Here is a 19,255-nt window from a genome sequence, read left to right as displayed (position 1 = left end):
CATACAAAAGAGAGAAACTACCACTCTCACCTTCCATGGTCTTTGTTCAGCTGGATGAGGAAGTCGCAGAGTCTTTTCTTGTGGCTTCCCGGCAATCCAGTAATGACGGTAACGACAACCTTTGAACATATCCAAAATCCCACATCAGATTTTAATGTCATCTTCTACATTTAGGACGCCTGGCATGGCATGAGCGGATTCTTTGATGGAATACATTGATCTACGTTAAAGTGTTTACCTTGTCTCCCTGGCTTTTGACTGGATTCCTCAGCTCTGCAGAGGGAAAGAGCACCCCCAGGTGGTCATACAGGATAGGCTCCTGACCAATACTGCTCAAAGCAAAGTGCTGAAGAAACCTGATGTAGACAAGAGTACAGCGATTAGAAGGCAAAAGCATGGCTACAGCTGATAGGGACCTCTAGTTTAAGAGATAAGGGAATACATGTGTAAGACAAAAGGTCCATTCAGTCGTGCTGTATTTGCTTTAGCTTATGAATAAATGATATAAGTGCACAAACCAGTTTTAATCCCTGGCAGAGCTGTGCACTTCAATATGAGATGGTGAGTAGATGGTTTGTTTATTTTGGGAGTGAATGCTTTAAACAGTTGGACGTCTAATTATATTAGCTGACAGATTTAGGGCAGATTTTGGAAGACCAAGCTGCCAGAAGACAGTGTGTATCCTTGCATGTGGTTTTCACTGTTTGAGTAACACAGAGAGGAAATAAAATACATCTCCTCTGTTTATTTTGGCCGTTTAATGAAGGAGAATGATACACACACTCTCTCAGCAGAAGAGAACTTCTGTAGTCTGGACGCTCACCAAAGTTTAATACACTGTATCAAGAAACACAGGCTTCAGTGCTATTCTAGGAGGACTTACTCATGATTAAGCAATACTATCAAGTTCTATTACTTGTTCCGTCCAACAGTTGAGCAATCTAGTGAGTGATTTAGGAGTGTACTAACATGTCCTGCTCGGGGAGATGGGAGTACGAGGTCTTTAGGCTGCCTCTGCGTTTAGCCACCGGTGGCTCCTGGCTGTCATGAAGCTTCTGGAGTCTGGTGTGCCTGAAATAAAAAAGTCATTAAGGTTTGTTATGTCATCCTCAACAAAGTTAACTTAAAACATCTAACTTACATAACAATTAGAACAGTGGATCATTTAAAGGTGCAGTGTGTAGAATAGGGAATATTTTGCAATATCTAGCAGTTACCTATCCCGACAGTGACGCGACAGTAGGCTTTGAGGACAAGAAGCTGCTGTGATGCATGATAAGAGTGATCCTCTATATGTCAAGTTTTTAAGGTTTTTGTGTACTACAACCACTCTCTTCTTCTTCATCGTCATCTTCCAACTGGTGCACTACTGTAGAAACATGGCGGTGAAGGATGGCCGCCTATGTGGATGCGACCTAGGGGTGGGCAATGATTATCGAATATTTGAATATTCGTTCGCTTAGTAAAAATAGAAGAGTTACCTGCCAGACGGTGGCTACAGAGCGTCTTAAAGCTTATTATTCAAATAATCGTCAAATAGTGTTTTGGCTTGAAATGCCCATAGTCAGGTGATCAGACATTAATTTATCATGGGTATTATACTCCAATTCTACAAACTGTACACTGTACCTTTAACAGAATGGAAGCAAACACAGAAGTTATTGATATGAAATTAAAAAAAAGGACTCGGTCATCTTACATGTTTTTCTGGTTCCAGGTCAGGTGCTGTTTGTCCACCATTTGAAGTGTGAGCTTAGATTCAGAGTTCTGCCAAACTGATAGAACCTAACACCAGGAGAGGACAGGGGTGGCATGTTTAACTGGCATAAAAGTTGAAAGTGAAAATCTTGTTTCCTAGTGTTATTTTATGCTGTTAGTTACATTTAGTACAGTAACTTTATCTGCATTAATCACAAGTTCTAAAAAAGTCAAGTAAGAATGAAGCAGACGAGGAATATAAAGAAGTTACATAGGCATGAAGAGATTCTGGATCCCTTCTATTGAAATGGCCCATTCACCTTCAGTCAAAGGTCAAAGGTCACCAGTTGAAGGACTAACCTTTGAATAGAAGGCCCTGTAGCTCTTGGACCTGGGCTGCAGAGCAAAGACCAGACACTGGTCAGAGCTTTGGAGAGGAAAAGGAAGGTGTGGGAGCAGGCTGCTCTCGTACTCGACGAAGAAAGACGCCACAGCGGTGGAGTCCTGAAGGTTAGACCACACAGAGAGCAGACAGACGTTTGTATCAAGTATCAATAAGATAGATCTTAGGTGAAAAGTAATGTAATATGATCCCATATGGACTTGAGCACATCATAGCACATAGTTAGACTGTATATATTACCGGATCATAGAACTTGATGTTGCTGATGTGACCTCTGGGCAGGGTGATGCTTCCAAATTGAGAATGGACGAACAGGATCCCCTCGGAGAAGAAGGTGATTTTTCCTAGGAATGATATTTGAAGAAAACATGTTTACATTTTAAATATTAAATAAAAAACTTTAAATGGTGTGCATTCATTTAAAGTAGCTTGCAAATCTAAGGTAATGACTGAATTTTGAACCATATCAAGGTTCCCATGGTGTCTCAAGTTGACTCTGATTTCAGGCTGAGTTAGATATCTTAGATCAAAGCTGACATATATATGTATATTTTAAATAACTAGGCTATAAGAAATAAGCCACATGGTGAAAACGTAAATCTGAGTGAAGCTTCACCTTCTTCAGGTGTGGAGAGCTGGCTGCTGGAGAACACATATGCAGCATCTGCTGCAGTCAGAGCAGTTCCCAAACAAGTGTCTTCCTCTTTCTGTTGAAGACACATGAGTGAGTACATGATGAGGTCACATGTAATACACACATGAGCATTCATTCACTCCCTGCTGTGGATACATGAAGTTCCTCAGCTTACCTTAGTGAGATGTTGGGCCTGCTCGGATTGCTTGACATCTGATTCCATCTACAAATGATCACATTAATAAGACTTATGACAACAAACAAACTGTGGATACAGAAGTGAGAAATGTGAATCGATTGTGTGTTTTCTCAACTAATGATTCTAGCTGTTGATTTGAGGCTAACGCTAATCCAAACATCCTGTATATCATGTTAATGCAAAATTGATTTCCAGCACAGAACGTACCAGCCAGCAGGCGTAGCGAGGCACAGTTGTGGTCAGGATGGTGTAGCAGCTGTCTGAGGACACAGTGCCATCTGCAGGGCGGAAACAGACTTGTTTAGAATAAAGAATAAAACAACAAAGACAAAGAATGATGAGCACAGAAGTGAATTACAGATATGACCCTCAGGGCAGGAGAAATCTATTCATAGTGCAGAGTTTCATTGTTTTAAAATTAATTTTGACCAAAGGATCTGCCCTGCTTTTTATTTATATCCAATTTTATTTGTGGAATAACCAGCGATCAATTCTTATTAGACTTAGCTCGATCAATACTGTACCTTTCTGCTGAATGTTGATGCTGGACTCCAAGAAGGACTCAGAGAAGACCACAGAGCCGAGTTTCCCTGTGTCCCACTGCAGGTCTGGGATGTCGTGAACAGTCATAGAGGCCTTAATCAAACAAACAAAAGAAAGCAAAATTAGGCAAGATGAAAAAAGCTTCTAAATTGAGCATGTCATTAGATTTTTAAGATTTAATCAAACAAAATTAGATATTTTTCTCATCTTACTGTTTTAACGACATAACGGCTTTCTTCATCAGTCAGTGGAATGATCCTGAAAATTAAAAAGAAGGCTCTTAATGTCTGAAAACAAATACTTACAAGACATTTCTGCAAGAAGGCAGTCATTTAGTGTGAATGAAGGAGCAGTGTTTAACAGTAAAAATGACTCATAACAAACGTACACCCACCTTCCTTGCCTATTCACTGCTTGAATCTTAAATTCACATTTGGATCTAAGTTGAGAAAACACAATTAAAATAATTGAATCATCATTTCAGGTTAATATTGTTATGATTATTATGCTGAAATATTCATAAAGCGGATGACAGTGAAAACCAAACTCTACCTGAGATGACTGCGGTACTGATTCAAGTTCATCGAGTCCAAACCCAGGAGAAAGGTGTTCTCTGCTACATCCTTAGCCTGCGTGACACACATGTCTTAATGAGCACATGCTGCAATATAGAATGAAATGTGTAGGCTTGATGCTCTGTCTTTCTCACCTTAGTAGCACTGGATGTGCAGGAGTAGCATTTGATCCCTGATAGGACGGCTTGAACGGCAGCTGAATAGATCTGAGACAGAAGTCTGGAAAAGAAAAAGTTTAGAGATTTATCAAGATTTGACAAACGGACGAAAGATGTTCCTCAATGAAAAGAGTTCAACACAGTTACTCACAAGACTTCTGTTTTCTTTTGCTCTGTGTTTGGATTCTCTGTAAGGGAAATAAAGCATGGAAAAAAATTACTTGCTTAGCTCCTTAGGGATGTCAACAATTAATTGTTTCACATCGAAACATGCTTTAAACTTAAAACACCTCCCTGATAGCTGAACCAAATATGAGACCACATGATGTTTGTTCCACGTCATAGAAAATCCAAACAAAAATGCAGGTTTCGACTCATTTCTCACAATCAATTAATTGATAATGGATAGGTTGTTTACATCCCTATTTTTGACATAAGAAAACTCTTTTTTCCCTCTATGGATTAATTGATAATTGATCGTTAACATTTCCAAAAATCGATAATGGAAAATACTTACATCCCTACTCCTAAGTAAGTAAGTCAGTAAGTCCTGCATCTAACTCACACCAGCATTTCTGACAAACGCTTTAACCGCTGGGTTTAAAACTGTACTTAGCTTCAGGGCTATCTCCAATATGTGATGCTAATTGAATCCAAGTCACTTTAAACTTCACTGACTCCATATCCAGATAAATTCAAGCCAGCACACTGAATAATAATAAGTACTGCAATGTAAAATGTTTGAAACCTCACCAAGGTATGGAGTGTGAGTTGACCCAAAGAAATAGGTTCGAGAGCAGGCCAGAGGTCCTTTGGGAGCCACACATTGGAGAATCTGATGGGCAAAAAAGGGGTTGTTTTTGAAAGATGTAATCATGACATGTTCCCTCTTCAAAACGACACAAACTAAATGTGTGATAAAGAAACTTTAACTTATATTTATCACAATCCTGTTTCCTGGTGCAGGAAGTTCAGACTGGTTTGTAACACACTGCTCTGACCTGACTACAGGTCTTACCACATGACCTGACCAGGCAGGTAGCACTGCAGGCTTCTTTAATTTGAACAACATGCATTACAGAAACAGAACACACAAGATTTGAAAACTGCATTTGAACTGCTGGATCGTTCAAATGCTCAGTGATTGTTCTACAACGTAATGTTTAAGGTGTGAGCGTCTCATTTTCTCACCATGTGTTTGGCTGTAGAGCCTCGAGGCCCTGTGTTGCGGACTTGATGACTCTCTGAGGGAAAGTTGAAGGAATAACTCTCCAGATCTTCCAGGGAGGAATGCTTTCCAAACAACACAAGCGGCTGCTGACTTTTACTGAAATACAGACAACATTTGATTCAGAACAAGTATGTTTTCTTTCTACAATCTATGAAAATGCAGGTGATCCAAACCCAGTGTAAAGGCACTGTTACACGTGAAGACTACCTCTTATCTGTGATGTTGCTTGAGATCAGTCCATGAGAGTAGTAGATACGGAATGCCTGTGGATTGATGAGAATGCATATTTCTTACTGGAGATTTTACAGTTGATTTCACATCAGTTTCGATCATAACTGCACACACGATCCTGTCATGCACATGAATCATTCAGCATAGTAGGGGAAGGAATATGTGGCAATACACGTACTTCTCCTGCCTGTGCTTCAGATAGCTCCAGGATGGAAAGATGGCTCTCCAGGTCCATGCTGGAGAAAAAGCTACTCCACTGCTTCTCAAAGATCACCACGTCCTAACATACAACAAACAACACCAAGGTTAGAAACTGCATCTGAGTTCAGGAAACTGACATTTCTGGACACATTAAGAGGAGTGTCTGGATGTTAGAGATAGGCTTTGTGGTGATATGTAGCAGAATTCTTAAAAACAAAACAAACAAGCTTCTTACCTCTGTGAGGACTGTGTCCAGGGACACCGGATCTAGTCTGCTGTAAACCTGCCACAGCTTCTCACTCATGTCCATTAACTGGAAAGGCAGAAATATACAAAACAAGCTTGAATAAGAAGTATGGACAACAATCATTGATGAAATATAGATCAGTTTAGCCACACTCAGAGCATAACTGAATATACGTTTCTCTTTTTTTGAAGGTACCTTGTATTTCAAAGTGAAGAAGCTTCCTCCACCGATGCCATCCAGAGCAAATGCCTGAAGCAGGGGCCACTTCTCCACCATGAACGCATCAAAACTCTGTATATGTCCTGAAGGAGACAGTAAAGCCGGGCTAATTACATCTGTTGTTGGTGTAGCTTCACAGCAGGAGTTCACTGAGGATGACGAGCTGGTAAAACTACTATGTATTCAGGTATCTGAGATGTAATGTAAGGCAGTTTGCACTGACTCATTAAAACATGAGTAGTTCATTGTTAATGATATGATGATATGTACCCTGGGAGCTGTAAGGTACTCCGATGTGATAGCAGTCCTGCACCATCGTGACAAAACTGGAGATTTTGAATTCCTCTGCTGCTTCCTCGTCTTCATACTGTATGTGGATAAGAAAATGACAGAGACAGACAAAAGAGATGAAGACATAATCTCAGGTATTACACCCACAATTACTATCACTGCTAGAATAATACAATCAAAATACATCCAGGAATAAGTGCATTTATAGGCAAGTTTTTGGAGCAATGGGAGACAACACATAGAAGCGTTTCGGTAACACTTTACAATAAGGGTCCCTTAATTAGCGTTAGTTAATGCATTATTAAGCATTAATTAACAGTTTAATAATAGTTTAATAATCGTCATAATGTATTACCTAACATTAACTAACACATTAGTTAATGCATTAATAAGCAGTTAATTAATGTCCACTGCTCAGAGTTAATTAATACATTATTAAGCATTAATAAAAGTTACAAAACTTAATTAGTTAACCATTAGTGAATGCTTTCTGGACCCTTATTGTAAAGTGTAACACATGCATCACTTAAGTAACACATTATAAATGCTAAACTGCCTCATAAGCATTACTTAACCATAATTAAGCATTAGTGAATGCTTTTTGGATCCTTATTGTAAAGTGTAACACATGTATCCCTTAGGTAACACATACGCTGAAGCAAAATGAGTTGAAATGTAGTTGAAGCAAGATAACATCTCAACTGGCACAGAGAAGTACGGTGGCCCTGAGAGCTCACAGCACTGCAACTTAAGAAAACACATGCAAAAAGACAAAACACAAGCAAATTAAGAAAACATCTTCATCAATTTGACAACACATGCGCAGCATTTAGAAAACGCGATGCAAAGACCACAACACAATACATTAGAAAAACGCGCTGCAAATAGACAGCAACACAACAGAAGTGTTTCCAGAGGACACTTGAAAGTGATGCACACGCTTATGCTTATGCTTATGAGGCAGTTTAGCATTTATAATGTGTTACTTAAAGGCCCTGTGAGGAGTTTTGAACTGGCTGAGAAACAGACTGAAAATGATACTGATGCCTCTTTATGACATTCAATAGCAAACAAGTCCATCAGCAGCAACACTGATACCTTCTCTGTTGTCATTTTTGATGCCTGAAACCGCCCTGAGGGGGTAGGTTTCAGACCAGATGATGGACATCTTGCTTCAGAAACAGCCTTTATTTGACTGTTTTCATGGAAAATAATCACATAGTCTGATAAAGTCAACTGTTAAAAGACAACAGGATGAGGCTTTTGCTGAAAACACTACTCTTGCATGTACAGGACAAGAGATAAGAGGTATCGCTTTGTCCACAAGGGGGTGCCAGAATCGATACAAAACAAAAGTTCCTCACAGCAGCTTTAAGTGATGCATGTGTTACACTTTACAATAAGGGTCCAGAAAGCATTCACTAATGGTTAACTAATTAAGTTTTGTAACTTTTATTAATGCTTAATAATGTATTAATTAACTCTGAGCAGTGGACATTAATTAACTGCTTATTAATGCATTAACTAATGTGTTAGTTAATGTTAGGTAATACATTATGACGATTATTAAACTATTATTAAACTGTTAATTAATGCTTAATAATGCATTAACTAACGCTAATTAAGGGACCCTTATTGTAAAGTGTTAGTGAGGAAGAGAGCTTCTTACCTCTGCCTCTGTCATGCAGTAGAGATGCAGGTTCCTCCAGTGAGACATGTAGGGCAGCAGGTAATTGTAGTTTATTGGATTGCAGTACAGATGAACACACTCCGCCTTGATCAGCAGGATTACATCTGGGAAGCAGAAAGGTAATGTGTCAGACGAGGACTGAACAAACATTTAAAATTAAAAATACAGTAAAAAAAAAAAAACATTTGAAAAACTCACCATCCAGCATTTCCTCTTGAAACTCCTCAAGGGCATGCAGGTTAAGTGGATTTTTTCCATATAGTTCATAGAACAGGTATCTCGCCAGCTCGGTGCACCCCTCGTTATATCTGCTGTCAATTCCTAACATACACAGAAGAAGTCTTTTCACCATGCATTTTACAAAGCATCAGATGAAGACATAGGTGTTAAATATAAATACGTTTTCCACTTAACATACCGAGAGAGCACAGGATGCCATCAGGGGTGGTGGTTCCTCCCTCACAGAGCAGAGACTGGACCTGACGCAGGCGACAGCAACTGAAAAGTACAACACAGATTAAAGTTATTAAATAGGGCTTGCAGTCATCATTATTGTAATAAGAGGATTTGCAATATATACAGTGATGGACGAACGTATTGGCAACCCTGGACTTTTTCCAGAAAATACACAATTTCTCCCAGAAATTGTTGCAATTACAAATGTTTTTGGTATACACATGTTTATTGCATTTATGTGCATTGGAACAACACAAAAAAACAGAAGAAAAAAGACCAAAATTGTCATAATTTTACACAAAACTCAAAAAGTGGGTTGGACACAATTGTTGGAACCCTTTTAAAACTGTGGGTGAATCATTTTATTTCAAGCATGTGATGCTCATTTAACCTCACCTGTGCCAATACTTTCGTCCATGGCTGTATATAACACACAAACACTATATGAGTTAAACTTGGGCTAAATTTGGTAGAGTTGGAGTGAACTTATATTGTATTATGTATATTGAGTATAATAGATGCGATCCCATAGCTTATTATAACACTGATTTAAAAAACTTACAAAATATAGTCATTTTTCAGCCACAGAAAATCAAAATAATTTACAAGATACAAGATAAGAGACATAACTTTTCACATCAAACATCAATAAAATCGTGTCTTGTGACATTCAAAGGTCCACCACAGTTACCTGGGAAGATTCAATGTCAGAATCTGGCATAAATAATAATAATAATATGACTTCAGTCCAGAGTATTTAATGGAATACATATTATTGAAAAGCTAAATTTATGAGTATTAAATATTAATTTAAGATTGACTGTGTTGCTAATGCTGGTAAGAAGACCAGTCGCTAGCTAAACCCCCAGCAGACATTAGCACCGTTAGAAACGTTAGCTGCTGGTATCTGTTTAAATAACGGTTAAATAAATCTGGAGTCAGACACAGACTGTAAATATTATATATTCTATTGATAATAAAACGGCTAATGCTAACCAAAGCTAGCTTGACAGCCTCCCTGAACCGTGTCCATCCTCATAACTCGACATTACCTGACAGCCGGGTTGACTCCAGAGAACGTCCCGTTCACCCTCCTGATGCCGGCCATAGTTAGTGTTTCAGAAGTCCTCACAATTCACCTTTTAAAACCAACGACGAAGTGAATCTCACACACTGAGGAGCAACATCTTCTCCATCACCCTGGAGAATGTCTACACAGAGTAGCATAGCAATGAGGTAAACCATTTGATATTTAGGGGTGTCAGGAATGTCATAAAGGTATTAAAAGGGGAATGTAGAGACGCTGTATTCACTAATGAATGTCAGTATCTTCCGTTTTACCTAAAATAACTCCATAGTTTGTATTAGTTGAATTAAACGATTTTAAAAGGGGGTTTTATCAAATATTTCCAGTCAGTTCCCCCTATTTAACGCGTTGGTACGGTCCTGTTTTGGGCCGAGACAGCGGCAGGAGCCAGCGCGCAGCTGCAGGGAGAGATGGTGCAATCCCTCAGTAATCTCATCACTTCATGGATGGAGAGGGAATTCCTCTTTAGTCTGGCTTTTAACTGAGTTTCATTCATTCTTATAACTTATTTATTTATTTATTTATTTATTTATTCATTCATTCATTCATTTACTTATTTATTTATTTATTTATTTATTTATTTATTTATTTATTATCTAGTTCAAATTTTAGTCACTTTTATTTTATTTTATTTATTTATGCAATTATTTATTTTATTTTTCAAGTATAGCATCTTATTTTCTTTTAATGGTTTGATATTTAAGTGTTTCATTATCTTAGAAATTTATTGTATTTTGGTGAATTTTAATTCCCTGTGTTGACTTTTAACATCTTATTTTACCTCCAGTGTTTCCTCATTAAGATATCATGAGAGCGTTTCCTCAGTACGTTCAGCAACTTCTTTTTACTTTGATTTATTTTATTTTATTTTCATTGTTATTATTACTGTTGCATATATTGTGTTCTTAATTTTAGGATTGTGGGGTGGATTTGGGGTCAGGCTGGGGGTGGAATTAGGATGGGGGGGGGGGGCTTTTTTTTTATATCTTTTTCTTAATTTATTCAATTTTAAGTTGTTTTTTTGTCCAGCCCTTTGTGTTACAATGTCATTGTTATCAAAAATGTATTATTGTATGAAAAGCACTTTATAATATATATAAAGTCTGATTGATTGATTGATTGATCGATCGATCGATCGATCGATCGATCGATCGATTGATTGATTGATTGATTGATTGATTGATTGATCTATTCTTAATGCAACATTTTTGTTATGGGTGTGTTTGGTTTTGTAACAATAAAAACCCCCTCCTTCCATTCATTATATATAGTTTGAGCTTCTTTGAGGGAGTGTTTCATATGGGATGAATCAAATACTGTCTTCCTTTGTGTGTATGAGAGAAAGATACAAATATTTTATACTTTCCCATAGTTATTTACAATTATACAATGAAATGCACAACTGTATTTTTGAGAAGCATTGTTTATTATGTGTAGGTGTGTTTTAGGAAATCAGTGTTTGTCTTATGCATGACTTAAAACATGAGGAAAGATCACTGGACCAGTAGCTGGTTCATTCCAGGTTGTGGAATGCACTTCCTTGACAACAACGCTACTTGTCACGCAAGAAATGTTGTAATCAGGAAGCTTTTATATTTTTCTACCCTCATAGTGCTTGTTTTGAGACAGAGAATCCAGTTTGTGGAGTTATCTTGAGCTGTCAAGGATCTCAAAGCAGACCTGTAGCACCTGCAGAAGACATGGCACAAGGTAAGTCCTTTTTAAAAGAGTGTTTTCCCTACAAATTCAATGGAATCACTATAAAATTGTATCTTAATTACAAAAGGGATGTTAAGGCCTAAAAAGGAAAAGCACAGTAACTGATAAGTCATTTCTGTGCTGTTTGGCAGATGGTGTAACTAACACTGGGCAGATGATCGTGGTCTCCACCGTGGAGGGATGGCTCTCCTTCAAGTCTCTGCTGCAGCATTGCTCTGGTGATAAAAACCTGCAGGTAACGTTTAGTTCTAAAGGATCCAACCAGACCTGTGGCCTGACTGTGTACAGCCGTTCATTCAACTTGCACTATGCAGAGTTAAAAGAAGACATTACAGAGGAGTGCATAAGCCAGGCATTGGATGGCTGCTTCCAGTCCTGCACAGACCGGATTTGCACTTTCTTGCTGCTGATCCAAGGTGGTCGTTTTACAAAGAGGGAAAGAAGAATGATTGAGATTCTGCAGGGCCACTTTGGAGCTGAGGCTCTGAAGTTCCTGGTGGTTCTCTCTCTGGAAAATGGAACAGATGCTGACAAATTTGACAACACCCTCCTGGAGTTGATGCAAATGTGCAACAGAAGGTACTCCCAAATCACATCATTTACAGCCAAAGACAAACTGCGCTCCCTATTTGAGATGGTCGACCGCATGCTGACTGAAAACGGCGTGACAGGCTACACGGAAGCCATGCTGACTGAAGCAAAGAAAAGAAGCTTGGAGAACTCAATGAGGAAGACACTGACACTGAACCCAAGGCAATGCAAGGCAAGGCAAATTCATTTATAAAGCGCATTTCAGCAACAAGGCAATTCAAAATGCTTTACATAAAATGATCAATACAGTTAAAAAATCAGTTGAACATTAAAAGACATTTAAATTAAATTAAAAATAGTCATTAAAAATCCTAAAATCATATTAGATTGTCAAGAATAAAAAGTTACAGTTTAAGAAATAAATAATTATTTGATTTAATTAAAAGCAGCGGCAAACAGAAAAGTCTTCAGCTTTGACTTAAAGGAGCTGAGAGTTGCAGCGGACTTGCAGTTCTCTGGTAGTTTGTTCCAGATATTTGGTGCATAAAAACTGAAGGATGCCTCTTCATTTTTAGTCCTGACTCTGGGGACAATAAGCAGACGTGTCCCAGCTGGCCTCAGAGGTCTGGATGGTTCATAATGTGTCAGAAGGTCACTAATGTATTTTGGCCCGAAACCATTTAGTGCTTTATAAACCAACAGTAGTATTTTGAAACCTATTCTCTGACAGACAGATAGCCAGTGTAAAGACCTCAGAACTGGAGTGATGTGATCCACTTTCTTGGTCCTTGTTAGGACTCGAGCAGCAGCATTCTGAATCAGCTGCAGCTGTCTGATTGATTTTTTAGGGAGACCTGTAAAGACACCATTACAGTAGTCGAGTCTACTGAAGATAAATGCATGGACAAGTTATTCCAAATCCTGCTGAGACATAAACCCTTTAATTCTAGATATATTCTTAAGATGATAGCAGACTGACTTTGTGATGTGGCTGCTGAAATTACGGCCTGAGTCCATGACTACACCAAGATTTCTGGCTTGGTCTGCAGTTTTTAACATTACTGATTGAATTAAGCACTGACATTAAGTCTTTCCTCCTTAGCCCCAAAAACAATTACCTCCGTTTTGTCTTTGTTTAATTGGAGGAAATTCTGGCAAATCCAATCTTTGATTTGTTCAATGCATTAATGAGTGTCTATATTGGACCATAGTCCCCTGGTGATAAGGTAATGTAAATTTGTGCGTCATCTGCATAGTTATGATAACATATTTTGTTAAGCCAGTGGAAGCAGGTAGATGTTGAACAAAAGAGGCCCCAGAATGGAGCCTTGGGGAACTCTGCATGTAATTTTTGTCTGCTCAGATGTGTAATTACCTAAAGATACAAAGTAATCCCTGTCCTTTAAGTTGGATTCAAACCATTTTAGGACTGACACAGAAAGTCCCACCCAGTTTTCCAGTCGGTCTAGTAATGTATTGTGATCGACTGTGTCGAATGCAGCACTCAGATCAAGTAATACTAAGACTGAAGTTCTGCCAGTGTCTGTATTTAAGTGGATGTCATTGAAGACCTTAACAAGAGCAGTCTCAGTGCTGTGGTGTGGTCTAAAACCTGATTGGAAGACGTCAAAACGATGGTTCAGTGCTAAGAAGTTGAAAAACAGATTTTTCAATGCTTTTACTTAAGAATGGGAGGTTTGATATGGGCCTGTAGTTGTTCATCAGTGACATGTCCAGATTGTTCTTTTTTAAAAATGGCTTGATCACTGCAGTTTTCAGGGCTTATGGGGCCAGAGGCTGAGGCTGAGGAGAGGGAGCAGGAGTTTGAGCTGAACGTTCTACAACAGGAGGAGAGACGGGAAAGAGAGATGGAGGAGCTGACGGCGAAACATGCAGAGGAAAGAAAGAAGGAGGCTTCTGAGAGGATGCAATATGGGAAGAAGAAAGAGAACTCAAAGGAAGCCATGATCAGCCACAGAGCCATGCTGCAGCCAAAGAATCCCACTGATGGTAAGACTTATTTTTTCTGTTGCCTTTAAAGTAAGTCAGATATAGTGAAGATGCATAGCTTCTACCACCAGGGGGCAGTACAGTTACACATTAATATGAGCAATCAACCACAAAACAACCTAAAATAAGCTGCTCATGTTAAAACCAGACGTGGAAAATGATGCATTTCGGTCTTTTTATGAAATTAAAAAGTGCTTTATGTAACAAAAGTTTAGTTTTTTTATTATGTGTCCAAATATTTAATCTTGTTTTCTCTTTTTATCTAAAATAATGAACCCTAAAAGCCAATTTCCTCTTTTTGATTCTCCAAGATGAAAACACAAAGACGACGTCAGTCATCCTGTTGGGTCTCTCTGGCAGCGGGAAGTCCTCTGCTCTAAATCTAATCCTAGAGATAGCAGGTAATCAATACTTCGTTAATGAGTCTACCCTTGGAAACTCCCTGCCCACCTTGTCTTGTGAGAGAAAGGAAGTGTTCAAATCAGGGAGGAAGCTCATCCTTGTCGACACGCCTGAGCTGTGGGACGAGGACGGTGTGGAGAACTTGGATCTGGTCAAGGACTGCCTGTCTTTGTCTTTACCTGGACCCCATGTCTTCCTCGTGGTGCTCCAGGTGGGCCGCTTCACCCATGGCGAGTGTGAGATGCTCGTGCAATTGCAGAAGATGTTTGGAAGAGAACTTACCGAGTATGCCATCGTCCTCTTTGTCAGTTTTGATGACAGCCAGCAGAGGCCTCAGAGGATTGATGACTACGTAGAGGAAGCCCACGTGACCCTGCAGGATCTGATCAGGAAGTGTGGGAGCAGGTTCTATGAGCTGAATGTTACAAAGTCTCAGAGCGCTCTGAGCTTTCCTCAAGTGAAAGACCTGCTGTTAGGAATCAACAAGCTGGTCGCTTCACATGGAGGTCAGGCCTACTCAGGGCGGAGGTTCTCCATGCAGGAGCTGAGGGAGAGGAGGAAACACATCGAGGAGATGAAGGAGGGGGCTTTAGAAAATGACAGCTTGTTGAGAGATTCTTGATTTATTTAATTGAAGGTGTACAAATGTAACACACATGGGCATTATTAAAGGAGGTTGTAAGAGGAGGTTTATTCAGCTGTACAGACATATGGACACATGTCCTGCAGGGATTTTGAAATGAACAGATTTGCAATTAAATGTTTTGTCTTTTTATCTGCTGTCATCAAAGTTTGCTTGCAGAAAATGAGCTGTGTGCATGCTATTTATGAAGGAATTCACAAAATGTAAAAACATTACAATTTAAGGGAACTATCTCTCCCTGTATTTCTCATTGTACACTCATTTTTTGTGAGACAAACAGGTCTTACCTTTAGAATATCAAGACTTTCCCTTAATCATTCAAAGTGAAGTCTGTTAAGCGAATCAGATTATAAAAGTATGTGTCTTAAAACAGTTTGAAAAAATGTTTATGGTGGTTTGGGACTTCTAAATCAAACGTAAAGAAGAATTTTTAATGTCTATAGAGGACAGAAATTAGATTTGATGCAGATTTGATTAACGTTTGTACTTCCCCGTTTCTATGAGGACTTATCTGACAAGTCTATGAGATCTGCTTGTTGATATCTTGATTGCTTCACAGTGACATCCTGAAACACGATCTGTCATGTGTATAAAAACAAGAGGACTCATTGCAGACATGTTTAGACCTCATCAGAGCTGTGATTGCTTACTACAATAATACAAAGTCATAAATTATTTCCATTCAGTTTATGACTTTGATTTATTGTAAATCAACATGATGAATAATGATTTTGTTATGTCTAGTAGGTCTCCTCTGAAACTGTTCCATGCAGGTCTATTCTCAGTCTTTCTATAAATGAACTTTGTTTGTCAAACCAGTCTTTCCTTGTTACTGCAGATCAGCAGCCGTGACATCTGAGTGTGATTCACTGTGTTTTATTGATCTTTTATAAAGTGATTTGAATAAATGACATGATGATACTGTTGGTTGTTTTGTGCTTAGTTGCAATCAGCTACAAAGACATGCTACAAGTCATGTGACATGAATAACTCTAATAGCTGCTCTTCTTTTATATCTGGTCTGATGTTGCAGAAGGCTGCAGAGCCATAGTGTTGTCAATCCACTCCGTGTAGTGGGAGATGATGGTGTAAATTCCAGGCTTTTTGATTTGTCCACACTTCTTTCCTCCGTTGGAAGTGATCCCCACTGCAATGCCGTTAAAGAGCAGAGGACCTCCAGAGTCTCCCTGAGAGGCGACAAAACAAAGACAGAGAGGGTTATTATAGTATTCAAACATCTGCATCTAACAAAGAACGATGGTGGAAAAAGTCAGACTTCATTGCTGAATAAAAAGGAATTTAGCTGAAACATAGACTGTATGTAAGAGACAAACACTACCTTTTGTTTTTAAAGTAAAGTCACTGTTGAGTTGCTTGAAAACTGTATTTTTTGTGCCAGCAGGGGGAGACTGCTGGCCATTAACTGTTTGTTTAAAAGGCTGATTGCATGTAAGTGTCTGAGAAATTACTTACAGTTGATTCACTTTCACAGAAACCAATAACGATGTTTTTTATCTCTTGTTTTAACCTTTCTTTAAGATTTAACATGTATATCATCGTCATCTTTACAGTAAAATAAACATAAAGTAGGGTTTGCTTTAGTGCAAGGCCACCTGTGGTTTCAAGTATATACAATACCAAACTCTCAGTCAAGAAAGGGTTGTAGCAACATGCATCTACCCTCCCAAGTATGGTCTCTTCTGGCATCAAAAATGGAGGCTAGCTTAATAAGAGAACTCCTAAATTTAACTCCTAAAGTTTGCTCCTTTACTTCACTTCTGTAATGTTTACAGCATTTACTTTAGTTTAGTCCCTGAAGCTTTCACACAGTATCAAATAATGATGTCAAACAACTCCTGACCTCCTGAAGGAGCTCAAACTCACATCACAGCTGTCCTCTTTCTTATATGGCTTGTCACAGGGGTCAGGACACACTTTATGAGCACACATCATGTTGGTGGTGAACTTCCTGCCAAAGTAGTCGCTGCGTCTGCATCGAGCAGAGCTGACCACCTCCACCACCACCTCTTGGATCTTGTCTGGTCTGGATCCCAGGTCATCCAGGGAACCCCAGCCGGCTGTCTCCACCTCTTCATCTGTGCCGGGGTTGGTGCCGCCTGCTCGCAGATATTCCACCGCTCGGACAGCTTCAGAGGTGTTAAATGGACGATCCAACTGCAAATATCACACAGACATGGATTGTCCCTCTTTGTTCTTTTTTAAAATATGTAATCTGGCAGCTGACACACACTTTGCACTCACCTTAATTAAAGCGATGTCATTGTCATAATTTATACTGTTGAAGTTAGGATGGTTGTGAAGTTCCAGAATATCAAATGTCTGCTTGGTTTCTTCAGGTTCACTCAGAGAATGGAGACCTAGGACCACTTTCCTTCCATTAGCTCTGTGAAAAAGGACAAAATACAATAAACACTATAATATGACAAAAATGAATTCCTTTATTTTCTAATGATTAAACTCCTTTTTTACAAAGAACATCAAACTTGACAAAAATAATCACACTCTGATATACTACAGAATATATATCATCATTAATTTAACCACAAAATTCATGATGAAACCATCTGGGATAGGATACGTAGTGACTTTAAAGAAGGGGGTGTTATGTTTAGTCAGGCTTTATATTGTCTCTCTGATAGCTTCATAACATCTTAACATGATTTACAGCTACATTTTTTTTACTTGTCTCAGATCTGTGTCTTTGTAATCCTTTTTCAACCCTCTGTCTGAACTGCTTCATTTCAGTCTCTTTAATAACCCTCACTCCACAGCACTCCAGAAGCCTCCTCCTCTGCTGCCATGCTGCAAATGAAAGATTTCAAGATTCAAGATTTCACTTTATTGTCATTTCCTTTTGTATTTTTGTACTTTGTGAAACTAAATACTGTTCTCACCGGCTTTACAGTGCAAAATAAAATACACTAAAGACAGGCTAAAATATTTAAAACTAGCTAGAACATTTAAAGACACATTAAAAAAACACATAAACACAGTATTAGCAGTGTGTTAAGACCAAAAGGTAAGGAAGTGCATCAGTTAGTCCCTGAAGCTTTCATCATTGGTATTTCTGTATTCAAAATGACAAATTATGAAATATAGCAATATGTTTGGACCCTACATCTGACTGATTCAAAGTTTAGAAGAGGGACAAAAAATCCCCAGCAACAGAGAACAGAGCAGGATGTTTCTGTTTGGTAATTCGCAATAAAATCTCGCGTCATTCTCACTTAATTCGTGTGTGACTTATTGAACAAGCCATTCAGAGCTGCTTCCCATCATATTACTCCAACATTACAATTTGGAGGTTTGTCCACATTTAGTATTAAAATCTGATAATATAATTTAATTTCTTTGTAAAATATACAAAAGCATGATACAACTTCTTTAAATAACTATTTCTTCTGCGACCAAATCCAATGCACAGTAGTTCTCCTAGTCTTTTAGTATAGTATGTACATCAGAATAGGGACGCCTCACCCTGTTGGCATACAGTGAACTGCAGTCATCACCCACTGATCTGCAATCACAAACCCTCCACACTCATGCTTCAAGTTCTCTCCCTCCTGCACCTGGATGGAGGCCATGTAGGGCCGGGATTGCGGCGCTGCCTCTCTGCCGCCAATTATACCCTCAGCTGAAACGACCAAAAGAAAACAACTCTTCAGCAAAAATTCTAATGAGCTCATTTAAAAGACTTCATACTGGAACTGAAATGCAGACAGTGTTGCATGTTGAATATCCAAAGTTTCAGGCTTGGAACATTATTTTCAGAGGATTACAAAGGGTAACCAATGATAGACAAAGTGAATAACAAAGAAATATATATATTTTTTTAAAGTAAAGATATATTGCACAAACATACAGCAATAATACTACAATGAAGTAAACTTGATGGACAAATTAATAACTAGCTGATAATGAAAGAATCAACTCACTGTGTGAAATGAGGGCAAAAACAAAGAGAGCAGCAACCACGAGAAGGTCTTTCTTCCCCACCATGATGTCAGTTTAACTAACCTGCGTTTAGAAACTGAGGCTTTTTAAAGGCTTCCAGCTGAAGGGAAGG

The 19,255-nt window shown here is 38.7% G+C and overlaps 3 protein-coding genes across 4 annotated transcripts in view; 1 reads left to right on the top strand and 2 right to left on the bottom strand.

Annotated features, from left to right (window-relative positions):
* c22h20orf194 (chromosome 22 C20orf194 homolog) overlaps positions 1-10,244 on the bottom strand; it is a 19,657-nt gene extending 9,413 nt beyond the window's left edge. Inside the window, exons 1-27 of the mRNA XM_034674343.1 lie at positions 10,118-10,244; positions 9,829-9,987; positions 8,739-8,818; positions 8,519-8,641; positions 8,300-8,424; positions 6,610-6,706; positions 6,316-6,422; positions 6,109-6,186; positions 5,851-5,952; positions 5,649-5,704; positions 5,402-5,537; positions 4,964-5,045; positions 4,362-4,398; positions 4,187-4,271; positions 4,030-4,106; positions 3,872-3,916; positions 3,690-3,735; positions 3,459-3,570; positions 3,142-3,212; positions 2,911-2,958; positions 2,718-2,808; positions 2,342-2,445; positions 2,059-2,202; positions 1,700-1,785; positions 970-1,071; positions 239-356; positions 31-119 (exon numbers count right to left, since the gene is read on the bottom strand). Coding sequence (XP_034530234.1) covers positions 31-119; positions 239-356; positions 970-1,071; positions 1,700-1,785; positions 2,059-2,202; positions 2,342-2,445; positions 2,718-2,808; positions 2,911-2,958; positions 3,142-3,212; positions 3,459-3,570; positions 3,690-3,735; positions 3,872-3,916; positions 4,030-4,106; positions 4,187-4,271; positions 4,362-4,398; positions 4,964-5,045; positions 5,402-5,537; positions 5,649-5,704; positions 5,851-5,952; positions 6,109-6,186; positions 6,316-6,422; positions 6,610-6,706; positions 8,300-8,424; positions 8,519-8,641; positions 8,739-8,818; positions 9,829-9,884 — 2,297 coding nt within the window. The 5' untranslated portion in view covers positions 9,885-9,987; positions 10,118-10,244. The remainder of the gene's footprint in view (positions 1-30; positions 120-238; positions 357-969; positions 1,072-1,699; positions 1,786-2,058; positions 2,203-2,341; positions 2,446-2,717; positions 2,809-2,910; positions 2,959-3,141; positions 3,213-3,458; positions 3,571-3,689; positions 3,736-3,871; positions 3,917-4,029; positions 4,107-4,186; positions 4,272-4,361; positions 4,399-4,963; positions 5,046-5,401; positions 5,538-5,648; positions 5,705-5,850; positions 5,953-6,108; positions 6,187-6,315; positions 6,423-6,609; positions 6,707-8,299; positions 8,425-8,518; positions 8,642-8,738; positions 8,819-9,828; positions 9,988-10,117) is intronic.
* On the top strand, positions 9,728-16,094 carry LOC117805790 (GTPase IMAP family member 8-like). 2 transcript variants are annotated; one of them, XM_034674345.1, is made up of 5 exons: positions 9,728-10,012; positions 11,476-11,573; positions 11,714-11,817; positions 13,886-14,123; positions 14,435-16,094. In XM_034674345.1, the coding sequence occupies exons 1-5, from the start codon at positions 9,984-9,986 to the stop codon at positions 15,145-15,147; spliced, it is 1,182 nt and encodes a 393-aa protein (XP_034530236.1). In that variant the 5' UTR covers positions 9,728-9,983; the 3' UTR covers positions 15,148-16,094. The 2 variants fall into 2 exon arrangements, with proteins under 2 accessions (XP_034530236.1, XP_034530235.1); XM_034674344.1 differs by having other exon boundaries at positions 11,714-12,345.
* cfd (complement factor D (adipsin)) lies at positions 15,133-19,255 on the bottom strand. The gene is made up of 5 exons (XM_034674346.1): positions 19,125-19,255; positions 18,667-18,823; positions 17,431-17,572; positions 17,053-17,343; positions 15,133-16,355 (listed from the first exon to the last, which is right to left on the bottom strand). Exons 1-5 carry the CDS (start codon positions 19,186-19,188, stop codon positions 16,179-16,181), a joined length of 831 nt encoding a protein of 276 aa, XP_034530237.1. The 5' UTR covers positions 19,189-19,255; the 3' UTR covers positions 15,133-16,178.

Source organism: Notolabrus celidotus, chromosome 22, assembly GCF_009762535.1.
Source record: "Notolabrus celidotus isolate fNotCel1 chromosome 22, fNotCel1.pri, whole genome shotgun sequence".
NCBI lineage: Eukaryota > Metazoa > Chordata > Actinopteri > Labriformes > Labridae > Notolabrus > Notolabrus celidotus.
This window is presented reverse-complemented; position numbering and strand designations above follow the sequence as displayed.

Coding starts and splice junctions, on each gene's coding strand:
- LOC117805790 (XM_034674344.1), top strand. CDS start 9,984: ATGTCTACACAGAGTAGCATAGCAATGAG. Junction 10,013..11,475: donor CAGAGTAGCATAGCAATGAG/GTAAACCATTTG, acceptor CTACCCTCATAG/TGCTTGTTTTGAGACAGAGA. Junction 11,574..11,713: donor TGCAGAAGACATGGCACAAG/GTAAGTCCTTTT, acceptor GCTGTTTGGCAG/ATGGTGTAACTAACACTGGG.
- cfd (XM_034674346.1), bottom strand. CDS start 19,188: ATGGTGGGGAAGAAAGACCTTCTCGTGGTTGCTGCTCTCTTTGTTTTT. Junction 18,824..19,124: donor TTTTGCCCTCATTTCACACA/GTGAGTTGATTC, acceptor TGGTCGTTTCAG/CTGAGGGTATAATTGGCGGC. Junction 16,356..17,052: donor AGAAAGAGGACAGCTGTGAT/GTGAGTTTGAGC, acceptor GTCGCCTCTCAG/GGAGACTCTGGAGGTCCTCT.